This window comes from Periplaneta americana, chromosome 6 (genome assembly GCF_040183065.1).
Source record: "Periplaneta americana isolate PAMFEO1 chromosome 6, P.americana_PAMFEO1_priV1, whole genome shotgun sequence".
In the NCBI taxonomy this organism is placed as follows: domain Eukaryota; kingdom Metazoa; phylum Arthropoda; class Insecta; order Blattodea; family Blattidae; genus Periplaneta; species Periplaneta americana.
In genome coordinates, this window is record NC_091122.1 from 36,833,371 (window position 1) to 36,845,954 (window position 12,584).

The 12,584-nt window shown below is 35.4% G+C and overlaps 1 protein-coding gene across 1 annotated transcript; it reads right to left on the reverse strand.

Moving 5' to 3' along the window:
- Window positions 1-438: 438 nt before the first annotated feature.
- On the reverse strand, window positions 439-4,681 carry LOC138702194 (uncharacterized). Its single transcript, XM_069829799.1, has 2 exons — window positions 4,252-4,681; window positions 439-929 (listed from the first exon to the last, which is right to left on the reverse strand). The coding sequence occupies exons 1-2, from the start codon at window positions 4,594-4,596 to the stop codon at window positions 525-527; spliced, it is 750 nt and encodes a 249-aa protein (XP_069685900.1). The 5' UTR covers window positions 4,597-4,681; the 3' UTR covers window positions 439-524.
- Window positions 4,682-12,584: the final 7,903 nt, after the last annotated feature.

Below are 12,584 nucleotides of genomic sequence, written 5' to 3' on the forward strand. Positions count from 1 at the left end.
GTTTTCAGATCACGCTACAGGCGGCCTCCCGAAGCTACTGGCTCTCTCGACCGGCCTCCGTGGAATGTAGTTAAACGACGTTGGATGGCTTTTGCAACTTCACCCGAGGCGCACCTACTCAAATGAGGAGTTTCGCCTCAGACCGACAGGGGGGCCTTGGGGAAACTTGCCGAAGCAGGAATGGATTCTGTCGGCTGTAGGGACCTGTCGTTAAGGGAGTCATGTGGTTAGGATTGGTGCACATAGGAGATATATGGCACGTAACTCATTCCATATCGAGAGTTAGCGCAATAGATCTCAACAGGTCACAGTGCTGGGTCATCCGTGCCCCCTCCTCAGTTAAATTCTATACCATTCCATTCCTGAAGTACGTGAAGCAATTATATCTTCTTAATTAGAAGAACATATGCAGGTAAGTTTACAGAAATAACTTCAATAAATCATTTTATAACAATTTATTTTATTCAAATATAGTCTACTTAACAATTATGATTACAGTAATGTTAACGCTAATCACTTATTACTTAAATCACTTGTTCATTAGGAACTAGTTGAGCAATCTTCGTGTCGTATACAAGTTTTAGTATATTTGATTTCAAAGTTTCGCGGACCACTGGATCTTGAATCTGGCGTACCTCCACCCCTACAAGTTCTCCAAAAATATCACACTCATCCCTATTTTCACCCTGCAGAAGGCTTTTCTCCTTTGGTGGAGCCATTTGCTTCATTGTCTCTATAGCAATGGACACAAACTCATCAAATTTCCTTTTCCTCGTGATGCGTTTAGGTGTAGATGCAATGGTGGAGGATGAAGTGCTTGCACTAGCCTCATTGTCGTTAAGCCTCACCTCACTCGTATCATCATCATAATAATCATCATCGTCGTCGTCGTCTCCTTCCATAGATTGTGTGGACTGTGAGTAGTTTTCCTGTATGAGGAAAAGAAACATAACAAACATTATGTTTAATACAAATAAATAATATACTTGGTCTATATTTACGTTTTTTAGTTTCAGGTAAAATTTTATGAACAATATTGGGCAGAAAAAGAATAGATATTATCTAAGAAATGAAATTTCCCCTCACTGTGTTAGTGCAATGGATAGGAAAAATGTGGTTCTGCAAGCACCATTCAAGAGTGGAAGTGTGTATTTCAATTATAAACATAGTTTTAGTATTGTTCTCCTAGCATTAGTAGATGCTTTCTACAGATTCACTTTTGTGTACACTGATTGCCAAGGTAGAATCTCAGATACTGGAGTATTTAGGAATACATCATTATAGGCCTACAACTTAATTCAAAGCAACAGCTTAAACCTGCCAGAAGAGAAGCCCTTAATTGAGAGACAGAATTCTGTTCCGTATGTTCAGGGGTAGATATTTATGGAAATTAATTTTATCATTTGTGTTTTTTAATATTAGTGTCGGCGGAGATTGTTGGGGATTGGTTTGTACTCTTGGCGGAGATTAATGGAAATTTTGGAAAATACAATAAATTTTGGAAATTGGAGTATTAACACAGTATGAATATTACTTTCCAAATAATTAATATTAAAGGTTCGTTGGATTCTGGTAAAGGTGCGGTATGGCCAATATACAATATTTGTTGGATTGAGACTGTATTTAACACACATTCATTAAAAACGAAAAAAAAAAAAAAAAAAAAAAAAAAACTTTCAGCCCTCAAATCAACACTATGAAATTATTAGTGAAATGTTGAATTCTCCGTCTTTTGAGTTCATTAATGTAATCAGAAAACCTGGAATACCATGTAATGTAGCCTATTTGGATATAGCCTATAACAAATAAAGTGAAAAAAAAATCCGAAAAAACTCAGAATATGAAATTCGCTACAAAACGACGCAACAGTAATAATTCGCGAATGTGTTCATATTTCGCTATTAAAACCCTATTTCGCGATTGCTTTATCCGCACATTATCAATCAGAATCACTTAATTCGTAAAGATTATTAAAAATCCATTATATATATATATATATATATATATATATATATATATATATATATATATATATATTATGTTGTAATTTTCGCCATCTCCGTAAATACCCGGCCCTGCGTATGTTATAGTTGCAGACGAAGTTAGGTTGTAATTATTTACTTTAGCGTTACCGTTCGTATACACTATTTCTCTACTTCTTCCTGTGTGATTTCCGCCCAGTTATGTTTTAGACTATTGGTCACTCTCCAGAAGTTAGGTTAGTTTAGGTTATGTTCGTCCTGAAACCTTGCAACTACACTTTCTCGACTTGTTTTTGACGGAGTATAATATTTGCCACAATTGAAAACTGTTTCTATTTACTTTCACTGACCGTTCACAACCTCCACATAGCCTACTCCATTATTTATTATGTCGTTCAGCACGTGTTCAATTATTTCCATAAACAAGAGGCAAGTACGTTATACCTAAATTAAATGAAGGTGCTTTACTGCAAATTACAGACAACTGGAAAAAAAAAATCTACCAACTTATCTATATTTTTGTTACTCATATGACTGTGTAGACTATGGATTTTTTTTAAATATTTTGGCCCATTATTTAGCCTAATATTGAAAGAATGTTCATCCCATTTTGTTTCCTTTTACGTATCGGTACTGTAATTTATTTTTAAAATTTATACTTTTTCTATACTTAAATTAACTAATTTAAGCCTAATCTAAACTAGTTAGAAGATTTTCCATTTGTCTTTGTTGTATCCTATTCAGTTTTTCTTAGCCTACTCGTAGCAGCAACATATATTGAGTTTTAGTGTACTTAATGATTTTTAGCTTGTATAAAGTTATTAATTATGATATTAATTTATCTAAATGAATAGGCTGAAATCGTAAACAGCCATGATTCAATCCTGTGAGACACAATACAATTTATTAGCCTACTAGACCTAACGCTGGAACAGCTCAGTTACATAATATAATATGCACTCGTTCAAAATAATTCAGATCAGGGGCGGCTTTCGAAGAGGGGCTGCGGAGCTGCAGCACCCCCAGACATTTGTGGCTCTTGTCTCGTTTTATGTTGTGAAAAACATTTATTATACAGTCTCTATTTAGCGGCTCGATATTTTTTTTAAATTTCGCTCTCAATGACATGCACGCAATCGTTAGTGAAGTCACTTCCTCCCCTGGTGCTGCCAGAGCGAAACCAGAGACAAGGACGGATTGGTGAAGCCACTTCCTCCCCTGGAGCTGCCAGTCTCGTCTCGGATGCTTTGCGCGTTACTTTTACCCCTCCCCCTGCTGCCCCTCGCCATGAATCCAGAGTTTCCAGGCGCTACAAAATCTGCAGCAGTTTGTCAGTAGCGCGCAGTTTTAAATACATTTTCTTTAATGTTGTGAGTATAACAAGTGCAACAATGTTTAATTCTGTACAATATTTACAATCTATTCAGTTCAGTACCTTAAAAATTCAGGAGAAATGTGAAATTAAGTGCCCTTCAGTTGAATCTCATAATGGAAAGAGCCGCTAAACAAAATACAAAGGCTTGCATATTTTTTGCTAATTTATCCAGTATCCCTGCTTTATTCTCTCGATCTCCACACAGTCTGTATTAGATTAATGTGTTTCAAAGACAATTCCATCAGCTGAGACAACAAGGTGGATTTAAAATAAGAACAGTAAATGTTGTTCATGAAAAGAAGGAGCCATTGCTAGAATGTTTTCAAACCATGGAATCTGAAACATCTAACATCACATTAAATGAGGCAAGCGCCCTGGTGCGTACTCTTGAATATCCTGAATTCAATTTCTGGCTGTTATTTTTTCATTTATTGATGTATCATGTATGTATATATATATATATATATATATATATATATATATATATATATATATATATATATATATATATATATTATACAACCAACTACAACATCGCCAGTTAGATATTTCTAAGGTTAAAATCTGCATATAAAAAATTAAATTATGGTTTATTTAACGACACTCGCAACAGCAGGGGTAATAGCAGCGTCGCCGGTGTGCCGGAATTTTGTCCGCAGGATTCTTTTAAATGCCAGTAAATCTACTAACATGAGCCTGTCTCATTTAAACACAACTTACAAGATAAGGCGCATGGAACTAATCTTTAAATAAAGTAAGTTGCTTGGTTTATTTTTGTATGCAGCCCCCTTAATTCAATACCCACGAGCCGCCACTGACTCAGATACTATCAAATGTCTATAATTAACTACAACATTTTCTAGATTCTGTACTACTTAATATGATTAAACTTACCACTTGTGAAGGAAGGAGAGTCCTGGTTTTCTTCGGGTTATTTCCTCCTCTCATGAAGCTCATCGCCTCAAAAGCAAACCATTTCGACGTGTATACGTCATCCACGGTGCCGCCAGACTTTCTGCTTGTTTTAATTTTCTGTAGTTCCCGGCTGTACTGCGAGCGTAGAGACGAGATTTTTTTTTCTATGTTTACTCGAGAACAGTTAAACAACAATTCTAGTTCCCTAAAACAGTCGGCCTTCTTTGTTTTGTCTCTGTATTCCTTCACAGAGACATCCCACAAACAAGGCCTTTCCATCAGCGCATTAAGCAATTCTAATGTACTGTCTTTTGTCCACTCCATTACTTGATTTACTTCGAACAACTAGCCAACACCAAGGATCGCATAAGAATGATCAATACAGCAAGAGGTACGTACGTGCTCCTAGTAACGCGCTACGCAAAGCGGAAAGTGTACGAACTTTGCCGAACTGTACCGACGCCACACGAGCGTCACGCTCGTCATTGCTGCTAGAAAACACGCCAACATGTTAAAAGTGTTAACTTCAACACACTCAGTCAACATGTTGTGTCAATTGGGACTTAATGTCTATATACATTCAAATTCAACTTGTTATAATTAACATGCTGTCGTTAAAAGCTTATTAGTGGAGACGAGGCGTCGTGTTCTAAGAGGCTGTATACTCCAACGAGATAGAAAGAGAAGAATAATATCACAGTCTACTATATACAGTCGCGAAGCTCAATATGTAGTAAAAATGCAAACATGGGTAGTTGCCCACCACTAGGATCGCTACTATCGCCTCATCATCGCAGATCTCTCTCTTAGCTGCCGACAAAATATGTTACACTTTCGTTGTCGTGTTCTTTTGGAAAAGTTAACACCTTCCTTCCATTATTGAAATATTAAATGCATAAAGTTAATTTATTATTTTAATGAAGTATATTAAATTCCACCATAAACTCGAAGATACCTGCAAGAAATAAGTTAATATAATTTTTGTATGTGCAAAACGAACTGAAATTTACTATAATAGCTTCAATCATTCAAGATTATAGCGATAATTAACTATGAAACCAATAAATATTAATTGGCATTTCCCTTTACAACAATAATAATGGAAATATGAATTAATGGAGTAACTTACGTGTACGGTACTTGTAGTGTAGGCTTACGTAGTCAACAAAGTGGGATGAGGTTAAGCAACAATAATCACACCAGAATTGGAAATAAAACGTGATCAATAAATTTTATTGTAACAGACTTTTTCTACGTCTCTAGTAAAGCAACAAATAAAAATAACAACAAAAATAACAGCTATAATTAAAAAGATATCCTTTGAAGAAAACAGTAGGCCTAAGCAATAATAACCCCACCAGAATTGAAAATAAAACGTGATCAATAAATTTCATTAAAACAAACTTAATTTTTCTACGTCTTTAGTAAAAAACACATAAAAATAATAACAAAATTAATAGCTACAATTAAAAATATATCCTCTGAAAAAAAAAGTAGACCTAACCTTTATTTCTCTGAAAATTTAGCAGCCAAGTGACAGAACTTTAACCGGTATCTAATGTCCTTTCGGTTAGACTGAAACATTTCATTGTGAAATTTAAGGATATAATGTATTCTAACAGTAACAAAGAACTTCAAATTAACAGTTTTGTTTCTGCACAGCATTCTTGTGGAAACCCAGGAAACTTTCTGAATCTTTCGGAAATCGGAAAAAGGATAACTCTGGCCTCTTTTTCTTACTGTTGCTACAATTTATAGCACTACAAACGTCTCCTCCTTGTCTTATATTTTTATTGCAATTATTATATTTTAGCCATTAACATAGTCATGAATAAATCTGTGGGTTCACTGCAATCAAGTGTTATTTAGTCTTTCTTATGTCTTCTTAATATGAAAGTTTGTTCAAAATCATAAGTAAATCCAATAAAAAATAAGACAAAACGACGAATTATTTTCCAAGTGTTGAAGGTTTCTTGCTATATCAAAAGACTATCTGTATAATTCAGATAGGAAGTACATATGAAGGGTTCAGAGCCATAGTGGGCCAAGCGCCATATATTAAAAATGGAGAAAGCAACGGTTAATTAAGTCATTACCATAATTTAACGAAACATATAGCAAGTAATACAGGGGTATCATTTTATTTTTACTAACATTTTTAATATTAACCTGGCTATATCTTTGGATTAAAGGTCTAGAACCGGAAACACCGCTTGCTCCCCCTGCCAAGACTGGAGTTCGATGATACTGGCGTAAAATACAAATCGCTTTACTAGGTATGGGAGGGAAGAAAAGTAGTTCATCCATTTATGTAAACTAGGAAATATCGCAATTTTGAGTTTGATCATTTTCATTAGGTTTTTGTTGAATCAAAATACAGTACTGTATTAACACTTAGTGTTTTACTCACGAATTAAGCTGTCCATTCGGACGTATTAATTATGCAGTGTATATTGTACTGTTACAGCACATTAGCGTACAATGTAGAGAATGAATTTAAATTGAAAAATAATCATAATATGGATATTTAAACACATTTTTGAAAATGGCGGCCGTTCATTTCGATACAGGCTTCAGTTATTTTGTGCATATTATCGCACTATAGATTATTGTACCTAATTCCAATTTCCAGTTTCGTTCTTCGTACGAGTAACTCATGTGAAATAATTCTATACCTACTCTATAAAAGAGTACCTTACGTACTGTAAATTTAATCTTCACTTCTGCCCGATCCGGAAAGATAGAATTACTCAGAAATGCTATCTACTGTCCGTTCAAGTGGTTTTGTCGCAGGGTCGTAGAAAAGGGGGGGGGGATCACGTGACAGTTAATTACTTAAGGAGGCCCTTTTATTTAAGTTATTTTAAACACTTGTATAATATTACGTAGACGTCCAATTCCTAACAGACATTAATGTTTTCAGAAAAGAGATAAGACAGCCCAGCTACTGGACTTTACAGAGGGACGAACAGAAGCAGGTGGGGGAAACCGGGATGCGACGTAGGCAAATGGACGACAGTACCTGTGAGAAAATATGATTCAATATTGAAAGCTCTTTTGTCACTGGAAAACGCGAACATATTTCTGGAAAGTACTATACTCACTAACTCAGTACTGCATATGCGGCCTTTGTTCTGTGTGGAGAACGATTGGAAGTTTACTAGTAGAACGGGGTGAGAGTGAAGTATATTAAAAAACTCAGGCACAATAAAAATTTAAGTAAAAATAAAATGATGTCCCTGTATAAGGTATAAAAATTAAAACTAAATGATATGTCAATCTTCATTACACTGTGGCATTCACTTAACTTCAACCCTTGATTTCTCCGTTTTTAATAAATGGCGCTTGGCCCACTATGGCTCTGAACCCTTCATATTGAGTCCACAGTTGTGGAGTAACGATTTGAACGTCTTACCGTGAAACGAGCGGACCCAGATTCAAATCCTGGTTGGGACAAGTTACCTGGGTGACGTTATTTCCGGGAGTTTCAACCGATTGAAGCAGAATTACTGGGTAACTTTCGGCATTGGACCTAGAACTTATTTTGGCATCATTAATTCACATATAACCCATACCAAGCCCGGGTTAAGTTCACCTTCTCCTCTTACCCCGAGAGAATCATACTCACCTCACAGGGATTCTCTCGTGTAATTTGGACACTCATAGCATATTTTGGATTTTATTTTAAAGACAAAAACGTGTGCATATAATGATAAAATCTTATTAATACACTAGTACGAAGTAGATAGACAAAATTATTCAAAATCGTTACGCTGAAAGCTGTCTGCAATTGGGTATATGAAGAGTATATACCAACGAGTTAGAAAGAGAAAGATATAGAGTGGTCATTGCGCCGCCATGTTTGAAGAAAATTGAACGACCGTCCGCCATGAACTTATGCGCCTAAAACAAAGTGGCCATGGCGATAAGTGACATTAAAATCGTCTGCTGTCAAAATTTCGTTTGCATAAATCAGTTAAACTGAAGTGGAAAAGCCTAGTATTTCGTCAAATACGTGCTAGGAACTTAATCTAAACTTATGTACGCTAAACTTAAAACACTTGAGCTATTCCAAGAAGGAATGCTTAAAAGAATAACCTAAGCAAAATTGTCATGTAGTATGACAAGAAGTCCTAGCAAATATACTGAAGAAAATGTTAATATTCCTAGGTTCTTTTAAATGCGACCTGCAAGATTGCCTATAAAATTAACGAGTATGATACGGATGATTTTATTAAATTGTTTTCCCAGTCTCTACACGTTGCAAAACTATTTACTATACCATAAGATATAGAATGGAAGTAGGCCCTAACTGTAGTAAACAACCTTTACCTCCAAGCTTGTAACGTGGGTAAAACATGACCAAACACGCTTTCAGTTTTTTTTTTGTTACAGTAGAGTATAATTATCGAAATGTGAATGTGAGGCCAACAGCCGACTGGTCTGTCTGAGCCTTTCAAGGGCTGTGGCACCACAGATTATTATTAGTGTATAATTAAGCACCCACGTACAATAATGGGGTAAGTAGTTACGAAATATATTCATACTTACCCCATTATTGCACGTGGGTGCTCAAACATGTTCTTTCATGTCTTTCCAGTCAAAATACTAACAACAATACGACCTACCCCAGAGTTTTGCATTATTTTGGATGCGAGTGTCGAAATAAAATTTTAATATTTGATTGCTATTACTGGGTTTGAAACGGAATTGTAGTGGTTTTATCCGTATTTAGTTTAACTTTATTACTAGTGAACCATTTATTTGATTAATCGTTTGTCTTCGAAATAGGCCTACTTTTTATAAGCTACAGCTAATCGTCTTCTATAAGCAGTAAGGACAGAAGGAGCAGAAATAAAGGATGCCGGTGTCGAAATACAATTTTAATATTGTATTGGTATTTGTTTTTCACTGGGTCTGAAACGGAATTGTAGTGGTTTTAACCGTATTTAGTTTAAGTACATTACCAGTGAACTATTTATTTTGTTTAACTTATGCCCGGAGTTGTTACACATTTATGCATGAAAAAAATGCTGCTAATTAACGAAACTATGGACTTAACTTCATAAAATTTACATGAAATATGATGTATCAGTTGTCTTTTTCCTTTTGACATTGCAGCACACACAATAGGCATGTTTTTTTTTTTTTTTTTTTTTTTTTTTACTTAGCTCCGTTATACAACATTGTAAGCAGACGAATTTTTACAAAGGTGGGCGCTTATACTTGTTTTTTTGAAAGATGGGACATGACAGTTAAGCGACCGAGCTTGGAACTACAGTGCCATGTTGCCTATATGGACTACCACGCTGCCAGCTGATGGAATGTAGCAATCGTCGTTAAGATGGCTGACGTTACTGTAAAACATTTATTGACAGTTGACGCGAAGGTAAGAAAACAATTCAAAAATCGACAGAGAATCGAAGACGAAACGTACCAATGCTAACATTATATGCACAATAAATGTCGCCAATAGAGCTATTAAGGCAACTCAGCCGTTGTTACCATAGCAACAGGCCTACCACGCTATGTGACATTCAGTTGTTTTTCCGATCGCAACGCTCCTGTCATGTCCAATCTTAAAAAAAAACAAGTATAGTTCAGATCTGCCGTGTTTCGCGGTGGCACCGCAAAGAGCGCTGTTCAGGACAACATGGCCACTCTATATTATCACAGTCTACTATATACAGTCGCGAAGCTTGAGGTGTTTTTTTGCAAATCTCGTGATAAAGCGCTCCAAGCGGTTAGCAACTAGAAACAATAGACTGTCCATGGTCGACTTTGGACTGTGCCGTATTTCTATCGAGTGCTAGCTCGTTGCGTATTTCACTTTGATGCTTGTGAAATGTTCGTTATTGGTTATAATCAGGGAAAGGATTTATATGTAAATACATATTTACTTATAAAGCTAATATAATTTATATTTTGCATTATCTTTATGTTTCACAATGTGTAGGGTTGAAAAATCCTACTTTTATTTTCCATATTTTTCCATATTTTAGAGTTTAGTACATATTTTCGTTAATTTCCATATATTTTCCATATTTCATATAAAACAGTCCATATTATATTAGGTTTAACAATAAAACAAAACAAAATTCCATTAACTTTTAAAAATACATTTCAACAATAGAGATTTAAACACATGTTCAGTAATCCCTTTAACATCAGAGTTATTTGAAAATTAGCAGTCCTATCAACAATGGGAAAGTAAGTTACAAAACTGTATTAATTTAATTTAAAATTTTTAACAGACTTCAGTTGTGCAGCTCAACAGTTAAATGCCAGTCAGAGTACACATAGGGTCAGTTTTGTAAATCATACTATAAAGACGGTAAATATGCCAAAAGTACGTCATTCAGTCAATTTAAAATCAAAACTAACAAGTTACATTTCAGAATTTAAAGAAGATGGTTTATCAACTGACAATAAAATATTATTTTGTAATTTGTGTCAGTGTGCAGTATCATCTACACAAAAGTTCCTGGTGCAACAACACATTACAACTAGTAAACATCAGGCCAACAAACAACTAAATTCCAAGCAGAGACAATTGTTTTTAACACAACCAACAACATCGAATGTAAGATCTGAGTTTAACATCGACCTGTGCCGTTCTCTCATCTCTGCTGATATTCCTCTCTACAAACTAAAGAATAAGGTCTTCAGGGAATTCCTTGAAAAATATACTCAACATACAATCCCGGATGAGTCAACACTTAGGAAGACGTATGCTCCATCCATCTACGATGAGACAATACAGAAGATAAGAGATGAAATTAAAGATAGTTCAATTTGGGTTTCCATTGATGAGACTCCCGACAAAGAAGGTAGACTTGTTGGTAATGTAGTTATCGGTTTGTTAAGTGAACAATATTCTGAACGAATTCTTTTACATTGTGATGTTCTAGAAAAGTGCAATAACAAAACTATAGTTAAACTGTTCAACGAAGCTATGGGTATCCTGTGGCCAAAGGGTATTATGTACGATAATGTGTTATTCTTTATTAGCGATGCTGCCCCTTATATGGTCAAAGCTGGACAAGCATTATCTGTTGTATATCCTAAATTGACTCATTTTACTTGTGTGGCGCATGCATTTCATCGTGTGGCAGAAGTGGTCAGAGACAATTTCCCTAAAGTAGATTTGTTGATTTCATCAGTGAAAAAAGTATTTCTCAAAGCTCCCAGTAGAGTTAACGTGTTGAAAGAAATGTACCCTGAAATTCCATTGCCACCAAAGCCAATTTTAACTAGATGGGGTACATGGCTAGAAGCAGTTGAATATTATGCCGAACATATAGACTCTATTAACAATGTTCCCCTTGCATTGGACTCTGAAGATGCAGTCTCAATTGATACTGCGAAAACAGTTACCTGTGACATAAGTGTGAAGAATGACTTAGCTCACATTCAGCATACATTTTCATGCATCATAAAAACGCTCAAAAGTCTCCAAAATAGGCACCTTTCACTATCTGAAAGTTTTGAAATTATTAATAGTACTGTGGAACAACTGAATCGTGGTAGAGGTAAAGTTGCAGATGCAGTAAGAGCTAAGGTGGACACTGTACTTTCAAAAAACCCTGGATATGAAGAACTACAAAAGGTTGTTGCTGTGATGAGTGGTGAATCAACAGTGAAGATTAACTTGGACTTATCCCCAGCAGACATTGTGAAATTGAATTATGTACCAGTTACTTCTTGTGACGTCGAACGCTCTTTTAGTCAGTATAAATCTATCCTCAGAGACAATAGAAGAAGATTCACTTTTCAGCACTTGAAAGAAATGTTTGTAACCTATTGTTATGGTAACAGACAATAAAAATTGTGTTTTGTTGAAACTACATTGGAAGATAAGGTACGTCCATTATATTTTTTGTTTAGTTTGATTAAAATGTACCAATATTTAACGTACATAGTCATTTTTTTATAATTTTAAGTCCATATTTAATTCCATATTTTGCTAAAAATCCATATTTAATTCCATATTTTGGTAAAAATAACTACATATATATTTACATATTTCATATATTTTTAGTCCATATAAATCCGTTCCCTGATAATATGTATTACTGATTTGTTATGAACATGATTTTGGTGATTAATGAGGCCGGTGTTATTCAGGGATGTTGTGGCCCGAATTTTCCTGGCATTTGCCTTACGGTTGAGGGAAAACCCTGAAAAACCTCAACCAGGAAATTCAACCCGACCGGGAATCGAACCCGGGCCCTCTGCGTAAGAGACCTGCATACTGGCCTCTACACCAGAGGTGGTCGCCTTCCTCTTTGTCTCCTCATATGATCCATATA

Coding starts and splice junctions, on each gene's coding strand:
- LOC138702194 (XM_069829799.1), bottom strand. CDS start 4,596: ATGGAGTGGACAAAAGACAGTACATTAGAATTGCTTAATGCGCTGATG. Junction 930..4,251: donor CTCTCCTTCCTTCACAAGTG/GTAAGTTTAATC, acceptor TTCCTCATACAG/GAAAACTACTCACAGTCCAC.